A 26,856-nucleotide genomic window follows, 5' to 3' on the forward strand; every position below is an offset into this window, starting at 1 on the left:
TTACCATAACGGTCTCTTTATTTTCTAATGATTATATTTTAACATGAGTATGCTTACTATTGTTTTATTCATCCTCCAAGATATTATATATATAGTCATTATTTATTTATTTTGCAGTTTTATTTCATAATCCACTTTTCTGCACTTTATTTTATTTTGTAATTATAGCCATATTTAAAAACTTGAACGGCAATAGTGTGTATTTTTTAATGATCAAAATGTAATTTCATTAAAAAAAATGTTTTAATTCATTTTAGAATAGTATATACGTATTCCATAAACGTACAGTAGGTACAATAGAACTACCCATAATGCTACGCGCTGTTTGTATTCATTCAAATAAAGACATGATCTGAAACACGGACTTGCAATTTCAGTCTTCTGCCCATAGGGGGCAGTGTACACACAAATGCTAATTACAAGACGTTTTTACATATGAATTTATGTATCGATTCCCATGGATCATATGATATTATGAATTTGATTGAACTGCCAGTTTATTTCTTTTTAGTTTACGCGTCATAAAAAGCTGCTCAAAGCATTAAGAGTTGAACTTCTGAGTTTGAGGACCACCCCCAATTGACAAGGTGTGAACGGAGGACCTGCCACTTTTAGTTTTAGTCTTCCAGACACGGCATCCACGCCCCACGAAGCCCCTCCGGTGGAATTATTGTGCTCTTATTTATCATTAAATTGCCGACGAGTCGACGAGTCTTGTAAGTTATTTCTCCCCGGTATCAATCCTGTTGACCGTGACCAGTTAAACACCTCTGCTAGTTAAAATTGGACATGTTAGCACCAGGCTAATGTGGTTGCTATGCAGTAGTACTTTTAGACCCAAAAAAATAAGCTTTACGCCTGAGTTTCGAATTTCAAATTAAACCGATTGCGTTACTAACATTATTTTCTCCACCATTTCAAGTAACCACGACGATCGGAGTGTTCTTTCGATCATGAACATGAAAAAAAAAACATGAAAAATAGGTGACTTTGTTGTTTTTTGGACGTTTTTAGAACGTCACTGAAACATATTTGATGCATGCAAAAACTAAAAAATGGCGTGGCTTCCTTCATAAAGCTTTAGTTTTAGTTTATTTAAAATGTTGCAATTATGCCAGGAAAATAGTGGAGAATATTGTTGATGAATATGAGAGCTGTCTCATCTTAGTGATATTGTATGATTATATAAAAAATGTTATTCTTCTTAAAAAATGATGAAACTGCATTTGAACACATTAGCCGCCATTAACAGCGATGGACATCCAATTCTTTGAATAAACTCAATGTCTACTAGTGACAAATTTATTTAAATTCAATGTATAGAATGATTCATTTACAATTGCGCATTTTTTAAGGAATTACAGTCTTAAGTGCCTATTAATGATACTAGTCAGGAAATAAATGGAAATGTAAATATTGCGCTTTATCCTCTCTTGACAGGCGAGGGAGGAAAACAAGATGGAGTCCAACAGCTTCAAAAGAGCACTTCAACCTTTGTCGGCATTTGCCTTGGGAAATCTGCCCGGGAACTCGAATTCTTTCGACAATCAGAAAGTTAAGATTGTCAACAATGGCGCCACCAAGCTCAAAGTGGAAAATATCAATCCCCAAAGCATCTATGAGTCTCCGGCAAAGAAACGGTTTCGTCCGATGACGTCGACGCCACGAGAAGACGCTTCCCTGGCCTCCGGCACCCCTCCTGGAGCCCAATACTCGCCTGTCCTCCACGCTCGCGTTTCAGGGTTCACTAAAAGGCCTCTCGCCAAACCTTCTAAAAGTTCTGATCCTGACGGAAAAGACGAGGAGGATGACGGTTATTTTTCCCTGTTTCTCACACCGGTTGACTCCCGTTCAAATGGAAAGGAGATCCATTCGACGTCTAAAATTTCTTTCTCGGCGAGTCCCGCCTCGTGCGGGTTTTCGCTGGGTTCCCCTGGCGCTGATCTAAAAATGGCGCAGGATCCCAATCTCTTGCTTCTACAGTCTTCCACCAAGTCCATCATGGAACGTGTGTGTGGGAATGAAACGTGCAATAAAGCGGAGCCAAGTGAGACGGAACATCTGCCGGATCGTGACGACAATTTGGTCATCAGTTTTAAGGTTCCTGTAAAAAATGGGGGAACTGATGTATGGGTCACATCGCATTGGATGGAGAGTTATTTAATGCTGATTTTGATTTTTTTTAGGGCGAGTCTACAGTTCAGGTTGTCAATCAAGCTACGTCCAGCAGTCCACAAGCTGCATCCCATAAAGATCTCGGCACAAAGCAGTTACCAGTATCAATTCCCAGTACCAGTAAAGACTCCGCTGTTGCCAGGTTAGAAGCTTGCTGATTACATTGGGGTATGATAATCAATTTTATTAATCATTTAAGGCAGGAGTGTCAGACTCTTTAACGCTTTAACGTCAACTTGATTTCACGTGGGCCGGACCATTTTAGATATAATATTTAGATTTTTTTATTTTTATAAATTGATTAAAAGAACTGAATTAAAAGACCTGAATATTCAGTTTTTTATAGATCTAAAACAATGTTTATTTTAGCTTTTTTAATATTTTTAGATTTTACAAAATGATTTTTGAACTAAAAACAGACAAAAATGGATTAAAAAATGATAATTATTGATTTAAAAGGGGGAAAATCAAGAAATTTAATATACATCTATACTCTTCATTTTAATTTGATCCTAAAACAGAAAGTCTGCACTCATGATTTACTTTCCCGGGCCACACAAAATCATGCGGCGGGCCAGATTTGGCCCCCGGGCCGCCACTTTGACACATGTGATTTAAGGCTACTCGTGTAACTCATTGGCTGCCATTTTCCCCCTCAAGTCAAAATGGATTGGACGCTCAATGACGACAATTGCACGAAGATGGGCGTTCACGGCCAGGCCTCCCAGTTTTAATGAATTGGACGTCTAGTGCCATCAATGGCATGTAGTATGGGGAAAAAATTCTTTCTTTTTTCATTAGTTTTATTAATTTAGCTTTTCAGATGTATTGATGAACTTTATCACCATTGCATACTAAAAGTAAGTTTAAAAATACAAGGTTCATTATAAAACTAGGGTAGAAATTGCACTTTTTGAAAATGTCAACTTGAAGTCAGTTTTGCCATGTTTTTTTAAGGCCTGTGGTGTTCAAAACCGAGGCGGACTGGGAACTGAATAAAAGGACGTACATCCAATCGGTTCGCAATCATATCCAACAAGGAGCCAATCCCTATGGAGGTAATGTCGTTGCCACACAGGGAAAAAAAATGAAGTCAATATTGTCTGTAACGGGTCGAAAGAGCCCAAATTTCGGGACATTTTCTATTGGTTTGGGGGAATTTGTTGGTTTTCAGGCATTTTAAGGTTGCTTATGGCAGGTGTGATACTGGTGTGTGCCCATAGCGAGCAATGATGATGTTGCTCACACCAGTACTCAGTGTGCTCAGGGAGGTTGTCTTCCCAGACAAACAAAAAAATTAGAGGGAACATTGGACATAAGTACCACAATGTTACTTTGAGTACTTTTTATAACGGTGCTGACGTCTTTTGTAAAGATGCCGTAAGCGAAGTTTGGCATCTGATGATGCAAGTGGGGTGCGATTCTTCCGGGAAACCGTGGCAACATCCCTCTGACCTCACACACAGGTACAGTTCGGTTGCGTGTCACACTCGGCGTGGATGGCCTTTAAAGGAAAACTTTTTTTTTCTTTTTCAGGAAGTACGGGGCACGAAACAGGCATCGGGCCAAGGTTTCTCTATCCGATTGGTTTCAGAACCAAACCACAAACAAGCGCTTTGAAAAGGTGGAGAAAATATTTCGAAAAAGTTGAGCTCCACTTTTTCCTTTTTATTCTAACAGTGTTATGATAACTCGTATGACAATTGCATGCTTTTACTGGTTTGCACTAGGTTTCTAAATCATGCGTTTACGTGTTTTTGTGTGTGTTTGTTTTACAAATATCAAACGTTTGCAGTGTTATGTTTGTGTTTTTATGGTTTGCTATGTTTTAAAGCGTGTTTATGGATTTTTGGTAGAAATACATATTCAGCGTAAGCATTTTGAACTTTGTGCAATTTTACTTAATTTCAAACCATAATTGTCACATTTTGCTTTAAGTACTTTGGTTGTATTTGCTTTTTGTGTAGTAATGGCAATGGCTTTTAAGATGGATGTACATTTGAGGTCAAACATTTCTTTTATCTAATAAAATAGTTATTTCTTGGTAGGCCATTCTCATTTTTTGATTATACCCATTTTGGAATGCCAAAATAAATTATTGAATCTGGTTATGATCTTAAACTGAAATGGTATTTTATTGGTAATATTAAGGTTGTCGCTATAGCTGCGGTCTGGAATGGACAACATAATGTAAAATATTAGAATACTCTATTTTAAATTAAACAAGTTGAAACATTGCATTACTGACCACTTTCGCAAATTATAAAACCCAATTACCGTATTTTCACGACTATAAGGCGCACCGCATTATAAGGCGCATCCTCAATGAATGACACATTTTAATTTTTTTCCTTATAAAGCACACTGGATTATAAGGCGCCCTGTCTATTTTGGAGAAAATTTAAGACTTAAGTGCGCCTTATAGTTGTGAAAATACGGTAAGCTTTCGAAATATGATGGTATTTCAATACTGTTCAAAATATAGTAATAAATTGACATATGCACTTTGAAAATGAATCTTAAATAGGTACTCAAAATAAACAGTATGAAAACCTAAAAAAATATATCAAAATAAATGCACAGATATTGAATACTCTTTATATATATATATCATTGTAAATATGCACACTTCAATGATCATCCAACAATTCTGTGGTAAACTTCATGGTCAATTTAAGCAGCTATATAAATGCTACAGGCATGTCAATAATGAAAGTAATAAAAAGTGACTCCACTGTTCAAAGTATGAGTATGAATGACATAAATAACTTTGACGTTAAATTCCCTTTACATGAAAGATGTGCTTTAAACACGAATACATGCACAGTGCAAAAATATCTTTTGCATGTGGGGTGACGGGGAGATTGTCATTGTTTCTACACTTTTTCACACACACTTAAACAGCACATTCATACTTTTTATTAAAGCTTGCATTGCCCAACCAAAATGCACACAGGTAGTAACTCCAGTTTTTGCCCAATATGAGTAAATATTGGCGCTTTGGTGACTTTCAGCGTCGAGTGAAACGATAACAAAAGCATCCTTAGCAGTGTTGTGATAAACTCGAGTATAAGTCCTCTCACCCCACAATCTCCATGATGAATAAACAAAAATAAACAAGGGGAAAAAATTAAAAATCAAGCGCAATACTTCTAGTAAACGGGTAACGAGACGTAAAAGAGAGATACACTGGCTGTAACAAAACAAACACGGACCGACTGCATTTTTACGGAGGGGGGGGAAATGGATTTCCTATTGCTTTGGCGTGTCGAGTGCAAAGCCTGCTCGCGTCAACCTCTTCCGACGGAGGAGATGCGGAAGCGGGCGAGGAACCGCCGGTCTGAGACTTCGGGGAAAGTGGGGGAAATCCACCCGTGTGGTCTTGGTCTTTTTCCCCTGCTGGTGTCTACGGAGGCGGAGGCTTTTTTTGATTAGAACCCCGGGGAGTTTTTTTGTGCTGGGAAGTCTGTGTCTTCCTGGTCCCATTTTCCCGGGGACAGGCACTCGTCAGTGGAGAAATCCTGAGGGTTTACCCCAATGTCCAGGACCTGGGGGTTAGTGCGAGACTCAGCGAGTCTGGGAAGGGACACAATAACAAAAAAAAAAAGAAAATAAAGGAGTCCACAGAGCAGAGCACGCTTGTGAATGACGATAAATGGATATGGAGATGGGCTGGAGACCAGTTAATCATGAGCCACGTGGCTTTTGTTTTGGGTGGAATAGCCCAAGAAGTGGGATACTGTAGCTGGGAAGGCGAGAAATGAAGTATGAGAAATGAGTGGGGTCTTGTAGAGTTTTGGCGGTCGTACTACGGTTCTGGGCGGCGTCTTTTTTTTTTTTTGAGTATGGAGATCCGGACAAACGAGTGGGGACAATGAGGTGACTTTCACAAAAATAATTAATGAATGACTTCGTTACCTGAGCAGGATTCAAAGCTATCCAGACTGCGGCTGGAAAGGGCCAAGCGTGACAGGTCAGGTAAGAGTTCAAAGAAATCACCCAAATTGCTCCATTTTACTTTTCGGCTTGACGTTTCCAATTGCTTGCTAAGGTAAATAGCAGCGGGGCAAGTTTGAGCCGAGGTTATGATCGAAAATGAAGGGAAGTCGGGGACATTTTGCCATCTGGGGACCGACTGGTTCCGTGTAAAGGAAGACCAGGCTTTGGTTTTTGGACAAAAAAAGGGTCTTGAAGTTGCATAGGAGCTCCGGTAAGTTTTAAAAAAAAAGCTCACATTGACCAAAGTTCTCCAAAAGGCAGGGAATGTAGCCACGGTGATGATATTTATCCATTTGGCATTTGGTTATCATCTTTAGTGGCCTGCCTCTTCCTTACATTTTTACTATAGGTGTCATTGTGTGGAAAATTGTGGACATCGTACGGGTACTGACAATTTGTTTCCCGAAATTAAAGTTATATATCACAATCAGTCTTAACATACTAGTATTTTCATATGTTTGCATATGGCAAGCAATATAACAAAAGGGAAAGGGAAGCCTGTTTTACATTTTCAGTCAGCCAATGTTTGGCTGTCATTTTTTGTAGTGGGTAAAAATCACTGGAAAGCGTACATTTGCGCCACTCGGTGGGAAATTCGTTAACTACAGTTTTTTGTTTTTGAAAATTTGATTTTTCAGTAATAGCAACAGCACCCTTAACTCATTGGCTGCAATTTATGTCTACTTGTGATAAGATCATTTCAATTCACATAGTAAAGGCTAAAAACAGTCATATTAACAAGAGTATCACTAAAATTGCTAAGGTATTTTGAGTACTTAGTAATCCGACAGTTTAAATCCAATAGAAAAATCCTCCTTCTTACCTTGAGAAAGCCTCATCCAGACCGTCCTCAAGCTCCTGAAAGACAGAATTATGATAAGTTTTTTTCTCCTAATCTGAGCATAGGAGATAAAAGGGGATAAAAAAAGATATTCTGCAATATTACATCTCATAATTCTGGTATCAATTCATGCATCCGTGACTTGCAATAAGTTATTTTTGTCTTTTGGCCCTGTGGTGGCTCAAGCTAACGTTTTGACCTGTCATTTAAAAAAAAAAAAAACTCTGTTATTATGTGCTATACACACTAAGCTGTTTCTTTCCTATTTAGAATCCTGCATTTAAGCAGTTTTGCACTAAAAAGAGAACATTCTCTAATGAAGGTCATAAGTTGTTCAAACATCCAACATCATCAACATAGTGACAAAGAACCTCCTGGCGACTCTGACATGGCTCCAGCACCATTCTATAGGGAAAAAAAAAATAACCTTCCAGAAGGACAACCATCTCTGCATCTAACTAATCAGGCATGTATGTGAACAGATGGGAGCCACTCCCGAATAAAAAGGGAGGTGGCAGGTCGCCGACCGTTCAATCAAAGACACCTTTTAGTGACAGACAAAAAGTTTCGGGTCTGCAGAAGAAAGCTGTTATTGAGTTTAGCATCTCCCGGGACCGGGGAAATTAATGCTTTCCATTTTAAAATAAGGCTGTGGAAGATAAATATGTAATTTTCCAATGTAGCAAAACAGAACAAGCCCCTCTGATCGCCAATTTAAGTTTCCCTTCTCATGGAGTTTCTGTCCAGTATTCAGTCGTATCAAAAAAATAGCATAAACGTAGTGATGAGGTCTCACCCATACTGTATTGTTGTTCTCCGTGGCGTGATTATCCACCGTAAAGGGATTCAAATCCGTTTGGATTGTTCCTGAGTGGACCAAGGTTAAATTGTCTCCTTCTGCCAAATCTAAAAGTTGTGTTGGAGCCACTTCTGCAAAATAAAACCAACAAGGAAAGAACACTGTCACATATTTGCTGCAAGTATTCTATGCCTAAACATATTGAATTGCATCCCATCAAGATAAACATAGCTTGCATGCATCCCGTTGCTGCTAGATTAAATTTCTCCTTTAAAATGCATCTAATACATCTCAGTCAGGTTCCCATCTGTGCATAATGTGAGCATAAAGTAAACCAACAGCACCCTATGGCTGGATTGACCTGTAATTAGATGTACTCGCCTGGTGATTAATGTGCGTCAATTATGCGTGTCCAGCCTGATTGTGAAGATGCTTTAAGCTAATGGCCACTCAAAACAGTTAAAACAGTTTTTTTAACAGCAGGCACCATTCCTACTGCACTTATCTGGGCTGACTATAAGTTTACAGGAGAAACCAGCAAAGCTAAGTTAGCTAATGCTACTGCTAACCACACTACATGCACTACCATTAGGCGGCAAAGCTTCAAGCTCATTTTATTTCTTGAAATAATCTTCCTAGGACTTGATGTATGTCATCAAAATGAGAATTATGCTGTATTTAGTGCACATCATCCAAGTCAAATCAACATCTCTATAGTTCATGTCAATGACAAAATACCCAGCTGCTCACGATTTGCCCGGAAAGTATCATACTATATATTTATACTTATATGTATGTATATGTATGTGTGTATACGTGTATATATGCATGCATGCATATGTTTATTCATGTATTTATTTATTAACTTATTACCCATCTATTTATGTCTAAAATGCATTTCCTATTTCTGCATCCTCACCCTCTTGCTACTGTGACAACGAAATTTCCCGAATACGGGATGAATAAAGTTATCCAATCCAATATGACAAAGTATGAAAAGGCATGTAATATTTGACATATTAAGAGTGACAGAGAAAGGACATGCGCATACACATGACTGGATGGGCGGCCATTGTGCCACTGGCAGTGCCTTTTCAGCTAACGATGCCTTTAAGGACGTCAGGCTTAATGAGATGTCAATAGCTTCCACTTCACAACGCGAAAGAGTAGAAGCATCCCTCTCAACAATGAGGTTACGGGAAAATGTTACTCCAGTGGAGGGTAAAAACAAATTCTATCTCCTAACACTCGATAGGCATCACGTGCATTCAAGCTTTAATGTCATTTTCTTGCGCTGCAGAGAAGAAGTGACCTCTGACCTAGACGCAAGTCAACCTAGGGCAAGTGTTGGCATTTTGTTGTCAGGTGAGGTGACTGACCTCCTGTCAGGCTGCCAAGGCTCGCCGAGCCGCCAGTCTTGGCGCTGTTGACTCCTTCGCCGTCTGACCCCGCCTTGGCTCTTTTTTCCTTTTCTGCGGGGGTGACAACATAGTAGTGCAAAGGGTGAGGACAAAGAAACAGGGTGCATTTATATCAACGGTGTCAGACTCGGGTTGGTTCGCGGGCCGCTTTAACGTCAACTTGATTTCACATGGGCCGGACCATTTTAGATATAATATTTAGATTTTTTTTATAAATGGATTAAAAGAACTGGATTAAAAGCCCTGAATATTCAGTTTTTATAGATATAAAACAATGTTTATTTTAGCTTTTTTTAAATATATTTTTAGATTTTACAAAATGATTTTTGGACTAAAAACACAAAGAATTGGTTAAAAAAATTACAATTATTGATTTAAAATGGGGAAAATCAGGAAATTTAATATACATCTATACTCTTCATTTTAATTTGATCCTAAAACAGAAAGTCGGCACTCATGATTTACTTTCCCGGGCCACACAAAATGATGTGGCGGGCCAGATTTGGCCCCCGGGCCGCCACTTTGACACGTAATTTATATGAAAAGCCAAGCTTAAACAATGGGGTGTTAGTTTCGCCACATAAATGTTTTGATAGTATGTTTAAGTAAATTCTGTTCCCTTTCAATTTGGTCACAAATTTACAGAAAGATGAGGAGGACTTGTTTTTGTGTTTATTCATCATACTGTAAAATAAACTCCCGATCCATGTAACGGTCATTTCTGTATCGCCATCTATATGGGGAGCCTTCGTATTATCAAGTACTCAGAGGCCCCTCCCCCTAGTTGTCACGGCCAAGTTCTTCTCTATGAGAATTTGCCGTGAACATTCATTGGTTAAAAGACAACAACAACAACACAAAGGAAATCCGCCCATTTATCATTGGGCTCTCGGCTCTCGGCGCCCGTGGAAGGGGAAGCGTCCATACCTTCCTTGGAAGACTGCCAGAATTCAAACGCCACTCTGAAAGCCTGCGCCACCGTTAGAGTTACTGCTTGCGCCTGCATGAGAAGAAAATGATAAGTATTACATAACTCACAGGCTTCCCATCCATGGTGTGGCTATTAAACCAGTGTTATGACAGAGAACATGTGAGCATTGCTAACAAAATAGACACTTTAGAGGAGGACGAGTCATCGTGACATGTTTATTTAGCTGCAGGGCAATGTAGCCTTTCGGCAAGTGGCAAATTAGCGAGGGGAAGGAAGTGGAGGGTGTGGTTCACTTGTTTGAAAACCTCCAGAGATGAGAAAATTATGTCAAGCTATCCACACCTTCCTTCACTTTTGGATTAGTATTTCACTTCCGTTCAAGAAAATGCATTTTTTTTTTTTTTTTTGAACGTAAAAGCCTTCACAAAGCTTCTCGGTTGTCATACAAAAATATAGATTGTTTACCACTTTTCTCTTGGTGCAGAGGAAGGCATGGCACTCGAGCGTCTCGTTGTGTTGACTCTGGACGATGTAGGCAAAGACTTTGTCGTGCATCTTATCGGCGGTACAATAGGATATTCTGAAAACAAACACACGCAATTTGAGGAACCGAGGAAAGTGCCGATTAGATCGCAACGTTAGCCTTGCTATGCATTTTTTTTGGTGCAATTTACGGGTGGGTTTTAAATACAGAGCATGTGTGGAAATGACAAACTTCTATTTGAACATTGGATATGTTTTAGCCTCTTGGGAAATCAAGAGTCGTGAATGTCAAGGTGAATTGAACACAAACTGGGCTGAGAGAATGTAGAGGTATACAAATTCAAAATCAATAAGCGCTCAGGAGAAAAACTCGGCGAGCCAATATGAGATTTAGTGGCAAATGTTTGCAATGGGGGGTTTGGGAAATTGGATGTCTAGTCGTCCGATCAATGCATTTTATTGATCATCCACCTTCCTAGTGAATATTAGGATAGTCCATCTCCAATGGCCGCTTGATGTCTTTCTCCCAGTCAAACTGGATTGGACGCCTATCGCCGTCAATGGCAGTGAAATATGATTATTCCTTGCGAGCCTTTACGACGACAATAGTTTTGAGGTCTAGAATTGTCATTGGCAAAGTAAAGGGCTATTAATTGAGCTAAATGTAAATCACAGTCGATCTTGACATCAAAAGCTGCAAACAAATGAAAAGTCAGACGCCAGATTGTCAGAAAGCACTCAAATCAATTTCATCTCAAACGAGGACGGCAGTAAAAAGCAACTTGGAGAAAGCCCAACACTGCAGAGTGCAGATTTAATAGAGATAAATGCTATAAAACCGCGCCATTAACATCCAGATAGATTTTCGATGATATACAACCATGGCAGCGTGGTTAGATTTATACTGCGGATCCAAGCATCCAATTTCAAGTCTAAAATTGTCTGCAGCCATTTTTTGGTCCCGCTTTATTCATAGTATAAATAGTATAGAGTATAAATTAAAAAATGACTCAACATAATGCAATTACGAAAAAGGGGGAAAATGAAATACGGAGGTGCCTCTACTTACAAACACCTCTACTTACAAACACCTCTACTTACAAACACCTCTACTTACAAACACCTCTACTTACAAACATTTCTACTTACGAAATATTCCATTTACAAAAAACTCAATGGGAAACTGTTACTTGTGGGAATGGTTGCATCACTTGGGTGTAAGAAAATGGGTACATGTCATTCAGTCACAGCTACTGAAAGCTTAGAAAAATGTTGGGCTGCTCCCTGACAGACAACACACACGCCGACGTCCGCCCTCTTTACGTCGCTTAGCAATCCAGTGACGGATAAGTTCAGGCATGCGATGAAAACTTTGCGTTTTCATCCGGGGATGAAGTCAAGCGAAGACTGAAAATATTCAATAACCGAGCCCCGCCCGGTTGACTCACTCACTCATTACAAGACAAGACATGGGAGAACTGACCTGTAAATGGAAATATTCTCCATCATCTGGTTGGAGGCACTGTCGTAAAGGATGATTCCACGAGGGGAAACGGTTAGTGTGACTTTCTGGAGCTTTTTTCCACTCGCTCTCGCCTGAATGACAAAAGATGAGACAAGACAATGGGACAAGTGTGAGAAAAATATTCACTCAAGGCAATATAATGAACATGAAGTGACCTGAAAATGCCCCCGAAACTGACAAGAATGGATGTCAAAGTGGATTGGATGTCTAGCGCCGTCAATGGCCGCTAATGAGTTAAGGAGACACTTTTCTAGTGGAAAATGTGCATCTCACCGTGGCCACTATTCTCTTGACGGCAGCCGCAGACAGCTCTTCTCCTTTGGGCTGCTCGACCATGGTGACCCCCAAATACTTCAGCTGGAACACCATCCCCTCCAGAAGAGTCTCCCTCGTGTCCGTCCAGTTTTCTGGAAGCTCTGCATAAGACAAACACGATCCAATGTCAAAGTCAAGCTCTATTTCTATTGGTGAGGAAAGAAAACATGTTAAGCATGCATTGCAGTGCCAAATTCAGAAGTGAATTCCAACACGACAGAAACATGATCGGGTTGACTAAATCATGAACAAATCTTAAATGACTTGTCCTCAATTAGCTATGCGTCACTGAACTGCTTTATTGAAAGGATTGTGCAAAATCAGTTGTATTAAAAGACCCTGTCCCACTGCTATTTGTCTATTCTAGTCAGCGAAGATGATTATCTTCTGTAATTACAGAAACAATCCATGCAGAAAATTGCCTTTTGATGAATTTATTAAAATACAACAGAAAAAAGAGTCAGTGTTTTTTCCTCCCTCCATGGATTGAAAAAATTTAATCACATAATTTACATGTGTTTAATTGAGAGTAGATGAATCTGCTTGTTTTTCTGATTTTTTATAATAGGCAGTGTTTTCGTTATCTTTTTTTAACAGATAGAAAGCATCCTTAACATATTGTTCTTTTTTTATTCCCATCATAACTAACGAAGACCTTAATTTCCATACAATACAATAGATACATATGTACTTTAAAGCATACTTCCTTGGAGTTGCAAATTGTCAAATATTAATGATCTTCGCGAATAACTCAAAGTGAAACTATTAAAAAGGGAACGGAGGAGTGTGACTCCCTCAAGTCAGCATACTTCTAGAACATTTTCAAGACGGAAACATACAGCCAAATCCCCCCATGACTGGTTCTGAACCTTCAAACTGGTCTAAATAACATGGCAAAGTTAATTGCTGGGTGGGTCTGAAGACTTTTCCAGCTCAAGACACAAGGACTACTGTACAAATAAATGTACGATCTGGTGCTAAAAGTCCCTGCGGTCTATTTTTATTAATTCAGTGGCCAACATATCGGGGTTTCGAGACCACATATGGTCGATATGTGTACACATATGGCCGACAGGACTTGCGCTATTTTTTTTTCTCAGTGGGATGGTGAGCCAAGATGTCTATGTTAATAGTTCAAAACATAGGTAAAATAAGGGCCTGTTGTTCAAGCATTTAATCAGAGCAAGCAATTTTATTATTTAAAACGATCTCTTTTTGTCAGTGTATTTTTTGGGTCGATGCCAATTCGTATATTAGACATTTTTTTTAGTGTGTCCATTAATGATTACACTAACAAAGATATGCTATGATAAGCATTTACTCATGTTCGGGTCAGAGACAGTTTCAAGTTACATATTAATCCCATAGACTTTTTTGGGTTAAAATGTTGAACTGTTAAAATATCTTATTACAGTAAGATTTTAGTTTTTAATTTTGTCATTGTGTAATATGTGATATGTTTAAAATTTTAAGATTTTAAAAGCATAACTACTAGCACTAAACTGGTCCCAAATTATTTTCAATCCTTCATCCATCTCCTAAAATGGAACAATTCCCATCGTGTAATTTCAGTTTCAACATTTATAAGCCCGAGTCTGAGAACATGATGTATCATGACAAGGCTATTATTAAAAAAAACAGCATTTCCCTTCACACACATCTCGAGTGAGCAATGGCCCTATTCAACTCAACTCTAAGACTTGTAAAAATCCCTTTTTTTTTTCATTTGAGGGGGATTAGATTAGATTGAGGTCGGATCAACTCGCCAAACTGCCTAAATCCATCTGAGCAGTGAGAGAAAAATAAGCAGGAAACGACAAACATTTCCACACACTCGACCACAAAGCGACGTGACTGTGCGCAAGTGTCAAATTATGAAATGGAAGGAATAATTTAAGAGATAGAACGGTTAGAAGGAGTTACAATCCCACGAGCAGAAGGAAACAAGGAATGTAGTGAAGACGGATGACAGAGAAGGGAATTTTATTCACTGATAAGGCAAGGCCCACCCACACAAACCCACACATGGAGTATGAGTGCCTGTGGAGAATCTTACTCACTCAAAACTTAGCAATTTTGTAAAATTCATGAACACTATGTCAGAAACTGAAAAATAGATTATTAATTTAACACTATTTCAGGGAGAGAATTAAATAATAATAACATGGGACACGTGTACAGCGACAGGAATATTGCGTAGGAGCATATTGCATATTACTACCATATTGCTACGTGTTCACATCGGATTAGATTAATATGGATTTGAATGTACTTTAAAGATACTTTATTCTTTATTTTAGATCAAAAGTCATTTTTAAAAAACTGTATAAAGATAATAATGTATTGTTGTTATAATTGTTCCAGGGTTTAATTGCTAGCATTGACACAGATTATGGTTTTTACATGTAAAATATACCTCTACTTACCAAAAATTAGAACAAAACCACTTTTGCGACCCATTGATTTCAAAAGTAGAGGTACCACTGGATCTCGAACAAAACCAAAAGACACAATACAGGATCATGGATAAAGTACACAATATACACATTTAAATCCATTACTACCACTGACGGCTATATACGACAATTTCTTTGAACTGGGAGGAGCTAGTAGCCTCCCAGTCCAAACAGATTGTCTGTTTGAGCCAATGGCAGTCCCCATCGAGGTACACGGTCGATTGGTCGCCGGTCTTTTAGTCGCCGGTCTTTTGGTCGCCCGTTGTCGCGGTCGGGGCGACCAATCGACCGCACCCACCCCATCGATGATATTAATTGTGCAGAACATTATGATTGGGGGTCTTTGAGCATCTTCCAGGTCTTCTTGGGATGCCAAAGCATTGGCAAACCAGCACGGCGTTGGAACCCCGTTGTCACTTCATCCCTGCTGAGCATGCAAATCATCTTCCATCATCAAAACAATACATTGCACGTGTATCACCTCGTTCAATGCCCCCATCACGTGTGTGGTTTTTAGGGGGGGGTCACGACGAGGTCATTCCTCTTGCCGTGAACAAATAAAAAAATGGGTTGTCTTTGTGCAACCATAACCATGAGAATGCCCGCATACAACAAAAATGTGATAAACGGCTTCCATGACGATTATACCCCGTAAATAGCAAAGCACTAATCTAAACAATACTTAGTTAGAGTCATTTTTTTACCCTAGAAACGTGCATCGCCTAGCAACAGCGGTGGCTAAAATTGCCATAAATACGAGCACTAATTTCCCATTCCCAGCCTGTTACCTCCATGTTATAAATCTCGGACGCAACGTGGCGGAGAAAAAAACGCCCATTTTTCACAAAAAAACGACGGAGTTCGCTGTTTGGACAAAAACGAAACGATACTTGATGAATAAGATATTAGCAGTATCATCTTACTGGTTCTCTGCTCCCACGGGTGTCCATGATTTCCGACTCAAGTTCAAAACGTTAATGTTCACATTTATCACTTAAAATGCCCAAAGTAGTTTCAAGCGTGTGTTCCTTTAGTTCCGGGCTGTCAAACATCTGCCACGTTTACTTAGAAGTTACCCTAACAAGTGTATATACCTGGGGAATGGTAACATTTAGGCACGCGCCGGTGGACGCTTGTCGGCTGCTAGCTTGACGTGTTGCCTAACAAACAAGCACCAGCTGCTGCCTGTTAATCAACGGGCGGCTGCGTAGTAGAAAATGAATGTACTCACTTTTGTGTCTGCCGCCTGACCAGGATTGTTTGGCGATGCTGGGGCTTCGTATTATCGCCCTTCCGGCGGATTTCAACGCGTCCATTCCGCGGTGGAAAAGTGGGGCAAACCCCCGTCAAAGCGTACGGAAACACCCGCTTATTTTAAAACAGGGTTCCCCCTGAACTTTTCTCATCTGTTTTCGTCCTTTCCGTTCGGTTGTTGGATTGACAGTGGATCAACACGCTCGCCCCCCCTTGGGCGGTGTTACAAATGTAAATTGACCTGATCGTGTGCGTGACGCTGTTTGGAGCAAAAACGTGAGTGGGGAGTTTCGACTGAAGTTTCGTCCATCCCGGATGGGCGGTGCTTTTACTTTGAGGAATATGCTCGGGCCTCCCGGGCGGGCGGCACTCGGGTTTCCCTTGAAATCCAATTAAGAGCGTTGTGAAAAAGCTCTTCTTTTTTTTTTTAGATATTATAATCAGTTAGCATTAGCAAATACGTAGTTCATAAAAGAAGTGACGGCATAAATTTAAAAAATATGTCATTTAATTCAATTCAATTTTATGATAAGATTGTAGATTGATAAGTTTGCCTCTATTTTACTCGGTTTCTACCCACCATGGTCAGTCAAGAAATGATCCCTGCAGAGCTTTCGGTGGAGAGAAAAAAAATCAAGTAAAACAGGATTTCAGAGGCTGACACGCTTTGCGAGAAAAGAGACGCAGGCCACAGGGACGCCTAGTCTTGCATAACATCTCCCAATCCATTCTTAAACTAGTGACAGTGACGAACAGTTACACAATACCCCTAAAAGCGACATTCAGACCAAACAATATTAAACACCACATCATTAAAGGAGCACTCCAGTGTAACTGATCATCAATTTAAGTCAAAGAGAACAGTGTTGTTGTTAACCAGCCCACCAAATTTAAAAAGTAAAAATGCCAACCAGATTTACTAATCACTTTAAAAATGTGTATCGAAAATGTCCATTTAAATGTGTTTTGCTATGTTCAAATACCGATTCTAAACAGTCGGTCTGTGTTGACTTGTTTTGTCGCCTTCTAGTGGCTGCAACGTGTAAACGCACCTCGGAGTTCGAGGCTAAATCATAATTACAGTAATCCCTCGAATGTCGCGGATGATGCAGCCAGTGGTCACGATAATAAAAAAAAACTAAGTATGATCACCCTTATTATTACTACAATAAACATGTTTGTTCACCTATACAAAAAGAATTGTCTTGTCCAATCTTAAACTAAACTGAATTGGAAATGTAATCGCCAATACCTTTTACAAGGGCACAGCCAATAACAAACCAAACTTGGAGACTGCCACTCTGCAAGAAAAAGAAACATTTATTCCTTGTAAACCTCAGCGAGCCAGAGCGCAGCCAAGGTCAGAGCCGGATGGGGGAAGAGCAGTGACTGGGCATAGAAAACAAAAAAACAAAAACACTTTTCTCTACTTTCAACAATCTGTTAACCAACAACTGTCTAGACTTATTTTCACAACACTTTTCTCAAAAGCCAATGACAGCAATCAAACCCCAAAAAAGAGATACATATACTGAAGGTGAAAACCCACATATACAACAATGACCATTTCAGATGATGGTGAAACCTTAACAGACTCAAACCATTTGCTAAAAGAAAATGTGTCGATAGGAAAGTGAATTTGAAAATTCACTTGTAAATACTGTATAACATTCATGAGACGAAATCCGCTGTTTTTTTGGGTCCCTTTGCTGGCAACGACAGTCTTTTTCAAACAATTCATCTACCCGCGCAATATAGTCATATTTGATTGAATAATGGACAAACTTGCATTTGAAATACATTCTTAAATGCTCAATGAGGGGAAATTAGAATTGCTTTCTTGGCACGACAACTGAGGAGGATCGATGAAATAGTTTTTCGGTAATTTTAACATTTTGGCATTTCAAAGCTCTCTTGCTCTCATTGCACGGCCCATTTCAGTTTTTTTCCCTTTCGAATGTTTTCTAAGAGCAAGAAATTGATGGAAGCAGTTTTTGACTGGGCTGAAAACGACACACAAAGTCGTGAATGGGATGGGCATGAATTTTCTTGAAATGTATATCATGACTTCTGAAAAAGAGACTTTTTTTTGGGTGTATGTTGGCAGGGGATTCTGTTCAGAAAAAAATGACGTCATAAAAATCAGCCCAAATATAACAATTGTGTTGGGTCGCGTCGTAGAATCAAATTCTAATTTTCACATGTGTAATTAAAGGCTGAATTTTAAATTCAGTTTTATGTCCTCACCCAAGGAAGGCACTGGGATCGCGAGCAAAAGCTGGAACACTGAAATATGGACAGATTTTGCACTGTTAAAAGATGAAGTGCTTCCATAAATGGCATGAGAACTGATTTTGAAATGTACATTTTTTAAACAGCTCTGAATTAACAGTGAAGAGGAGTTTCTTCTTGAATATTGAATAGATTCTCCCTCTATGACAAAGATCTTTCTCACACTTGCAGCTTGAATCTTCCAAAAAAAAGAGCAAATGGACTGAACTTCACATCTTAAAAACAATTAACACCAAGCCAGTAACGGCAGAGTTCATTGCTTACTATTAATCTGGCGGTGGATTAAAAAATAATAATAATAATAATAATAAAATGCAACTGAATGGATCTGTGCTAAATTTGCACTACATTCCTTGAATTTTCCGGACTACCTTGAGATAACGAAATGTGGGGAGTACAATTGTCTGGGAATTTTATAATAAATTAAAAATGTGAATATTCTCAAGTGCCGAATTGCAATTTGCCTATGGCCAGGAGAAGAGAGCAAAATCCTTGAAATGCACACTGGAGGCACACTCCAAAATCTGTGAGGTTTCACTAAACACTGAAGAGAGAAAAAAAAACAGGCGATGTGGTCCAATTCCATTTTTTTGTTTTAACTACACACAATACGACATCCTTCTGACCTGGCGAGAAGAAAAGAAAGACCCGAGAAAAACATTCTCAGCCGCAGACATGCCGAGCAGATTAAAAGAGGGGGGGAAGAAAAAAAGAAAAGAAAAAAAAAAGAACGAAAAGAAGGTCGAAAAGGTGGTGAGGGGACAAGACAGTCACTTTTTGAGTGGCTGGTAAACTGAGGCGTTGGGGTCCAAGCCGGAAGGGTTGGTGTCCATGAACTTTGAGGAGTAGTGGGGAGCCACGGGCGTCATGCTGCTGGTGTCGGTCGTGTACGAGATGCTGGGCATGACGGCCATCACTTCGGCTATCTTTTGCTTCAGGTCTTTTATTTCTTGATCTTTCTGAAGTATCTGACCTAGGAACAGATGGCAAACAGTCAAAAATGATGTCATTTTCTCCCACATCTCAAAAAAATGCATGGTTGAACACTCGAAATTGCCCCGAGCTATGATTGGTTGTCCGTCTCTTTATCGGTTCCAAAAATGAATAAATAATCAGTAAACGATGAGGGTAGCCACAGGTGTCAAAGTGGCGGCCCGGGGGCCAAATCTGGCCCACCGCATCATTTTGTGAGGCCCGAGAAAGTAAATCATGAGTGCCGACTTTCTGTTTTAGGATCAAATTAAAATGAAGAGTATAGATGTATATTAAATTTCCTGATTTTCCCCCTTTTAAATCAATAATTGTAATTTTTTATTCAATTTTTTTCTTTGGTGTTTTTAGTTCAAAAAGCATTTTGTAAAATCTAAAAATAAATATATAGATATTTTCCATTTTCCACTTTAATATTGAACATAATTAAAAATATATATTTTGCTTCCATTTGAAATGAAAAACAAGATTAAAATAATTTTTCACTTTCACAAAAAAAAGCTCAAATAAACATTGCTTTAGATCTATAAAAACGAACTATTTAGGGCTTTTGATCCAGTTCTTTTAATCCAATTAAAAAAAAACAATCTAAATATTATATCGAAAATGGTCCGGCCCACTTGAAATGGAGTTGACGTTAATGCGGACCGCAAACCAACAGTTTGAAAACCCTTGAGCTAAACGAAACACCAGTTGGTCAAAATGACAAACCTTGCACAATTTCTTGCTGTCTTTTGGCATCTCCCAGTGCAGAGAAGAGGTCTAGTTTGATTCTGGTCTCTGCACTAAGGCTGTTCTCCAAGTGTTGGGTCTTGTCTTGCATGGCCGACAGCGCCGACATCAACACTTCTGTATCTTTTTCATTCTCCTTGTATTTATGGAGCTCCTGAAAGAATGAATACCCCAATCGTGGTGTGAGTAGCAACATGCCCATAGACAGCAAATATCAAAAGAGGGTGCATGCATTACCTGGACTTTCAAGTCCAGCTCTCGGATCTGGTCTTCCTTGAGCTTGTTGTCCAGGTTTAGTTTCTTACACTCTGTTTCTAATTCTGTGATCCGCCTTCGCAGTGTGTCTGTGCATTCTCCTCTGAAAAGCAGGACACCAGCTCGTCACTTGACGCCGGCCGACCGACATTTGGAAGAACGTCAGCTGGCGGGAAACCACATTTTTGGACGTCTCGCTACCTGGAAGCGGCGGCGAGGGCTACGGCCCTGGCTGCCGTAACCTCCTCCAGTTTTTTCCGCTTCTTTTCGTCGGCCAGCTGTTTCTCTGCCGTGGTGCGGGCCTCCTGCTCGGCTTTGAGCCTCTTTTCCAGTTGGCCCACGGCCTGCTTGTCCTTCTGTTTGGCCTGCACGGCGTTATGGAGCCTACAATTCAGGCGAAAAGGTGGAAATGTCGACGAGCGAAACAAAAAACGTGAGGATTTTTCCCGCTCGTTTGCGGACGTTTATTTATACGATACGCCCGCCTTGGGCCAATAAGCCGGAAGCCTCACAAACTGAAATCCTTAAGCCACTTACTTGTTCTGCAGCAGCTCGTTCTCCTGGCGGAGTTGACCCAGCTCGGTACGTATGGAGCGCTCGGCACTGCCAAGGGAGCTGATCTGGCTGCGCAGGTCTTGTTCCACCTGCCGGCTTGCCTGCAGGTCAGCCTTCAACTTCTTCACGTCCTGCTCCAATCTGTCCCAAAGAGAGAACTTGAGCAGACTTGAAACAAATATTCATTATTCCCCCCACCACCACCACCCTATGTCCACAGTAAAAAATGCAGTAATCCCTCAAATATTGTGGTTAATATAGACCAGACATGGCTGCGATAATAAAAAAAAAAAGCAAAGTAGGGTCACCCTTATTAAAAAATAAAAATAAAATAAACATTTCTTCAGTGCTGAGTCCCGCTGGCGGATTTCACATTTTTATGAACTTAAAATAATAATAATAATTAATAGCAGAAAAAAATCGCACAGTAGTGAATTCGTGATAATCGAGGGATTACTGTACTTCTAATACACGGGTGTCAAAGTGGCGGCCCCGGGACCAAATCTGGCCCGCCGCATCATTTTGTGCGGCCCGAGAAAGTAAATCATGAGTGCCAACTTTCTGTTTTATGATCCAATTCAAATGAAGATTATAGATGTATAGGGAATATTTCCTGTGTTTGCTCATTTTAAATCAATAATTGCAGACGATTTGAACAAATTTGAATGTCCAAAAATGATCTATCGATCAGCACGATTGAAAAAGCTGTCAATTTATTAATCAATTAATTTTGGCAGCCTAGTTGGAAGACATACTGGCCCTCCGGATGAAATCGAAACTACAATGTGGCCCACAACAAAAAATGAGTTTGACACCCCTGTTCTAATGTGTTCATATCAAGAGATGCATTTTAACTGCAGTTGCAGCGTTACGCCACCGTGGTAGTGCTATAGCAATAGTCATTTGTGTGCCTGGAGTCATTAAAAAACGGCGGTTGGTGGTACCGAGGATTATGGGTGATTTGTTGGAAATGATCATTGTCTGTATACTTGGCGTGCGCTCACCTAACAAGTGCTTCTGGCTTGCTCAGCTGATTATTAGGAATACAGTTGTCTGTGGGGTCTCTGTTGGAGCCAGAGGAGGTCCCTTTTCCCACCGCTAACTTGTGCTTCTTCTCATTCTTCCCGGCGGAAGAGGAGGACGGCATCGATGAGGGCACGCTGCCGTTGGTGGCGCTGTGGCCACGGGGAGAGGAGTTGAGCGTGGTGGCGTTGCTGTTTTTGTAATTTTTGGAGGAGGAAGATGAAGAGGAGGAACAGGAGGAATTATTGTCCTCCTTAAGCAACAAGTTTTCCGTGCTGCCCAGTTCAGTGGTCAGTCTCTTGTTGTTCACATGGTTCTCCATGTACTCCATCTCTTGGAGTTTAGAGTCCACTGTTGATGGCAGGATGCTATTGCTGTTGCTGTTACTGTTGCTGTTGTGCTGCTTTTTAGCCTCGCCTCCACCTTTCCCCTCCTTCCCTTTTTCTCGATACTCTAACTCCGGCAAAGGCGCCGAGTTCTTCTTGTTGGCGGGGCCGCCGTTCTGCGAAACTGGCGGCGCATCCCCTTCGGAGATTCCTTTTGCAGCTTCCGTGGGAACAAATGAATGAAGCAAAAAAAACATGTGTATTAAAACACTCCACTCCGAGAACAAACTCACACAGGTGGATTGACCTGGATTTGAACCTAGGAGCCCAAAGCTGTGAAGCTGACGCGCTAACCACTCATTTCCCGGGCCGCCTCGTATTGCAATATGTATATACAATTTCAGTATTTTTTTTTCTAAATGAATCTGCCTAATTGTGATCTGACTGTATAGAGCAGAGGCGCTCAGAGTTTTTCTACATTTCATTGAGCCAACCTGCCGCGATATAATTTGTTGTTAGGGTTAAATTCAGTGGCGGGCAAAGTGGTCCTGGAGAACCACTGCGGATGGGTGCAGCTTTTGTTCCAAAGACACAAAGTTGAACCAACGGGGTTGGGCTGAAACAACAAGCACCTGACTGCAATCCACTGATTGCACTCACATACCACATTTATGGAAAGTATCACGCATGACTTACTGTGGGGGTGTTCAAACTTGAATGCACTCTTTTTGAAGGGAACTACACAGTCACCTCTAGAGCCAGCCCTGGTTGATATGTTTGATTTTTTTTGTACAAAATCTTGCAGTGAAGGAGGAGCTTTGTGTTGGAAGATTTTGTAAACTATGGTGGCATCTGCATATTTAACAGTATTGTTCCGGTTCAGGCGTTTGTGTTTTTTTTTAAATATCTGACTTGAAAATATCTCATTTTGGTGTACAAGTGGATATTACAGAGTCGTACGCGTGTTTGAATCTCACCTTCTTCTGCGTCTCGTTCTTGCCTTTGGAGCATCTGTTGCTCAGGAGGCAGAGCCTGCTGAAGGAGCTGCATGTAAAACTCATTCTCCTTCTGCACCTCTTTCTGTTTCCGCAGGCGCATCTTATAGCTCACATAGCTCTTAAACCCAAAGCCCAGCGTCACAACTGGATAGCCAATGCTGCAACAACATTCACATTTGGAATGGAAGCAAATGAAGACGCTTTCGGCCCTAAAACAGTTAAGACACAACAGCGGCTCACCAGTGGGCAGCAAATGGACGACACAGATCTACATGGAAGTTCTTCAGGTCTTTGAATCTGATGGCTGCCTCTATGTAAACGAAGAGGATCCATAATGACACGGTGGGTAGGCACACTCCCCTCTCTGAGGACAAAAATGGTATTGGTCAAGAAAACCTTGATGGGAGCAAGATTTCATGAATTTTGAGTCTTTTCCTTTAAGAAATAAAAATTCAGTAACATTCCAGGCCTTTGGAGTATGCCTTGATTTGCCAAATTTATTTTGAAATAAGGAACTGACATCATTGACAATCTTATGGATGAGAAAATTGCTAGCATGCTAGCTCATTATGAGCTATGAGCATTTACTTACAATATGCACTCAATTAAACCATTAACAAAAGCAGCAGGTGTTACCTGTGTGCCAGACATACTGCACCCACACATAAGTGCTGGCGGCAAAGAATAACCATTGCACTGGGATGAAGAGGAGGCAAATGAAGTCCGAAGTAAGTGCCACAAACACAAAGAATACTGAGAAGGCCTGTTGGAGGGTAGAAGAGGTGATTAGAACCCATTCAATTTGGAAGAGAAAAAAAGACATCTTAATGCACCAACCACTAATTCCAGTTTTTGTAATTACATGACAACAATAGCTACGCAATCAGCATGGCCTTTTTCATCTTCTATAATAATTACGCTTCGTCATCCTTTTGTAAGTGATCATACTAGTCAAAATTTTTGCCTATTCAACTCCTCAAATCAGGTTATTAATAGGCACAAATGAAAGTCTGTCAGTCAATCAGCTCCTCAAATGGGGGAAAAGTTGTTTTTAGCTCATTTTGGAATCAAATTTTGCCTTTGCAATGACAAATTTGATAAAGGTTCAATAAATATTCACTCACCAGCCCCTGGTATCTAAAAGAGTCGTACACACTCCGGAGGAAGAGCCAGAACGGCCACAGGTACTCAAACCTGAACTCCAAAACAAAGTCGGCCAGCAGCACTAACGCCCACACCACCAGGAACTTCAGGTACAGGAAAGTACTGCAAAGACAGAGGATGTGTGAGAACAATAAAATACACATACAAAATCACAAATTTGACCTAGTATGAGTTTTTTTTTAATTGAGACGTGCACACTGATTAATGTGAAAGTCTACAAATTGGACAAACATTTCTGCAAAAAAAAATATGCTCAAACTGGTGTATTTTTCAGAGTATGAGGCGCAATTAAAAATGTGCTTTCTGTATGAAAATAATGTCATACAGTGATGGCACACAAAATAACAAAAAACACATGAACGTCAATATGCCAAATTGTATTTTTGCATTTCCAAATGTCCATAACCAAACCGTACCTTGAAAATAAATGTCCCACTACGGGTGAGCTATTTTAAGAACACACCCAAGCTTCCGTGGGTACCGAGTTGGGGACCATTGATTGACACTGACAGAAAATCAAAGATTCCAATCAGAGATACGTGCACTGATCATGATGAAATGTGCCATTGCATGTTCTGTCATACTTTCTGAAGTGGAAGTTGCAGAGACTTGACGGAGTGATAAAATGTGAAATCCTGGAGTTGTTTCATTGAAAGTAGCCCAGTGTACCTTATCAATATTTCAAGGACTTGGACCATGTGCAACCATTGCCCTTTAGCATTTGCCTCACTTCATATATAGAAAGTGGACAGAGGTTGGACCTGTCAGGTGTGGGTGCACCGACCAACCAATCGATTTCCAGGTTATTTTGACCTAACAGTCCATCATATATGGACAAGACCCTTAAACCTGTAACACAATTTCATTTTGTGAAATGTTGTCAAAGTATACAAGCTTTTACCCTTGTGACTACAAAATACTTTAGCAAAGCGGATGAATTAGTATCCTTGGCCCACAGATGTCAACTGGCCTGATCTGACAGTATAAAATGTCAGTGTCGATTAAGCCCAGTCCAAAAAGTCCACTACGGACGTTATTAAACTTAATAACGTGGATTTTTGGAAGACATGTTTGTTGTTTTGTTCAAAAGAGGTTGTTGTCTGGCCTAGTGCTAGCTTCACCCAGCTAGCTGCCATTAACGAGGAAAACCGTGTAACTAGCGTACACTGAGCTATCATTAGCGGCTAGTTAGCATTAGCAATGCATTTATATCAATATAAACATTGACAGGCGTGCTGCTTTTTATTTTACAATTTGGAGCACTTATCCATTTAAACGAGCGTTCCTATATGTTACCGTGAGGACGACACGTCAGTCAAGTTCCCCGTGAATTACCTGCCGTAGATACCCTCGGTGATTCGATTCCGTTTTACCGGCCGTCGGAGTTTGCTGCAGTCCGCATTGCGCCGCTTCATCCTCCTCCACTTGGCTTTGGCCTACGAGCAACCGCCGTAATCTTATCCAGTTTTCTAGAGTATATAGGCAACGAAAACGAATAAAGTGCGGTAGTCTGGGTGGCCGCAATTATTTTTCCCGACTGGCAACAAAGAAATAAATAAAGGACTCTATTCGGGAACCTCCTCTTTTGCTCTTAGCGCAGGCTCACTGTGTTTTGGCCGCGCTGTATTTTACGTGGATCTAGTTGGCAGACGGCCGGAATATCCAATCATTCTACCCACCGAGCGCTCTCTGTTTGACGGATACCGAAGCGAGCCATTTATTTTGCGAGGCGAAGGCTTTAACACTTCCCTTCTGCCATCACTAGCGAGCAGTGGCGTGCGTAAAGCCTCCTCGCTAAACCAATCGCGTTGTTTGTGGACAAATCGGGCATTGCTCATTGGCCAATCAGAAGCACGCGAAGGCGGGATTTGTTTACATCATACCTATGGTGGCTTGTCATGAGAAAATAAACAGTGCCTCTTGTCATCACATACAAATATACCGTAAATTTAATATTTTGAAACTTAGTATCTGTAGTTATATATATTTTTCAATTAATAAACTCACCTAATTAATGCTTGCCAAATATATATATATATATATATATATATATATATATATATATATATATATATATATATATATATATATATATATATATATATATATATATGTATTACAATTTAGGCTGTGCCCCACCTACTTCCCATTACTTGGAAGGGATTAGCTCCAACACCCCCGCAGCCCTTGTGAGGATAAGCAGTACAGAAAATGAATGAATGTTTGTTTAGATATTAGTTTGGATGTCTGTTTTTTTAACTTGTTTATATTCAGTTGGGAGATTTTTTCATAAACAAATACTATTTTCACAAGAAACAACCA

At 40.1% G+C, this 26,856-nt stretch overlaps 3 protein-coding genes across 6 annotated transcripts; 1 reads left to right on the top strand and 2 right to left on the bottom strand.

The window, feature by feature from the left end:
• Window positions 1-452: 452 nt before the first annotated feature.
• Window positions 453-4,196, top strand: kop (askopos). Of its 2 annotated transcripts, none has more exons than XM_077621317.1 (6): window positions 453-716; window positions 1,441-2,085; window positions 2,187-2,317; window positions 3,133-3,233; window positions 3,551-3,641; window positions 3,712-4,196. In XM_077621317.1, the coding sequence occupies exons 2-6, from the start codon at window positions 1,459-1,461 to the stop codon at window positions 3,824-3,826; spliced, it is 1,065 nt and encodes a 354-aa protein (XP_077477443.1). In that variant the 5' UTR covers window positions 453-716; window positions 1,441-1,458; the 3' UTR covers window positions 3,827-4,196. The 2 variants fall into 2 exon arrangements, with proteins under 2 accessions (XP_077477443.1, XP_077477442.1); XM_077621316.1 differs by having other exon boundaries at window positions 1,441-2,100; window positions 3,712-4,192.
• Window positions 4,197-4,759: 563 nt separating this feature from the next.
• ldlrap1b (low density lipoprotein receptor adaptor protein 1b) lies at window positions 4,760-16,489 on the bottom strand. 3 transcript variants are annotated; one of them, XM_077621319.1, is made up of 10 exons: window positions 16,177-16,489; window positions 12,448-12,590; window positions 12,133-12,245; window positions 10,632-10,746; window positions 10,163-10,235; window positions 9,194-9,286; window positions 7,812-7,945; window positions 6,998-7,032; window positions 6,094-6,125; window positions 4,760-5,751 (listed from the first exon to the last, which is right to left on the bottom strand). In XM_077621319.1, exons 1-10 carry the CDS (start codon window positions 16,259-16,261, stop codon window positions 5,705-5,707), a joined length of 870 nt encoding a protein of 289 aa, XP_077477445.1. In that variant the 5' UTR covers window positions 16,262-16,489; the 3' UTR covers window positions 4,760-5,704. The 3 variants fall into 3 exon arrangements, with proteins under 3 accessions (XP_077477445.1, XP_077477444.1, XP_077477446.1); XM_077621318.1 differs by lacking the exon at window positions 6,094-6,125 and having other exon boundaries at window positions 16,177-16,487; XM_077621320.1 differs by lacking the exons at window positions 6,094-6,125; window positions 16,177-16,489 and adding an exon at window positions 16,040-16,143.
• A 2,577-nt stretch (window positions 16,490-19,066) lies between these two features.
• On the bottom strand, window positions 19,067-26,307 carry maco1b (macoilin 1b). The gene is made up of 11 exons (XM_077621214.1): window positions 25,870-26,307; window positions 24,495-24,636; window positions 24,007-24,133; window positions 23,611-23,734; window positions 23,350-23,528; window positions 22,028-22,592; window positions 21,006-21,164; window positions 20,670-20,852; window positions 20,451-20,571; window positions 20,193-20,367; window positions 19,067-19,464 (listed from the first exon to the last, which is right to left on the bottom strand). Exons 1-11 carry the CDS (start codon window positions 25,947-25,949, stop codon window positions 19,262-19,264), a joined length of 2,058 nt encoding a protein of 685 aa, XP_077477340.1. The 5' UTR covers window positions 25,950-26,307; the 3' UTR covers window positions 19,067-19,261.
• Between the last annotated feature and the right edge of the window lie 549 nt (window positions 26,308-26,856).

This window comes from Stigmatopora argus, chromosome 15, assembly GCF_051989625.1.
Source record: "Stigmatopora argus isolate UIUO_Sarg chromosome 15, RoL_Sarg_1.0, whole genome shotgun sequence".
NCBI classification, from domain to species: Eukaryota; Metazoa; Chordata; class Actinopteri; order Syngnathiformes; family Syngnathidae; genus Stigmatopora; species Stigmatopora argus.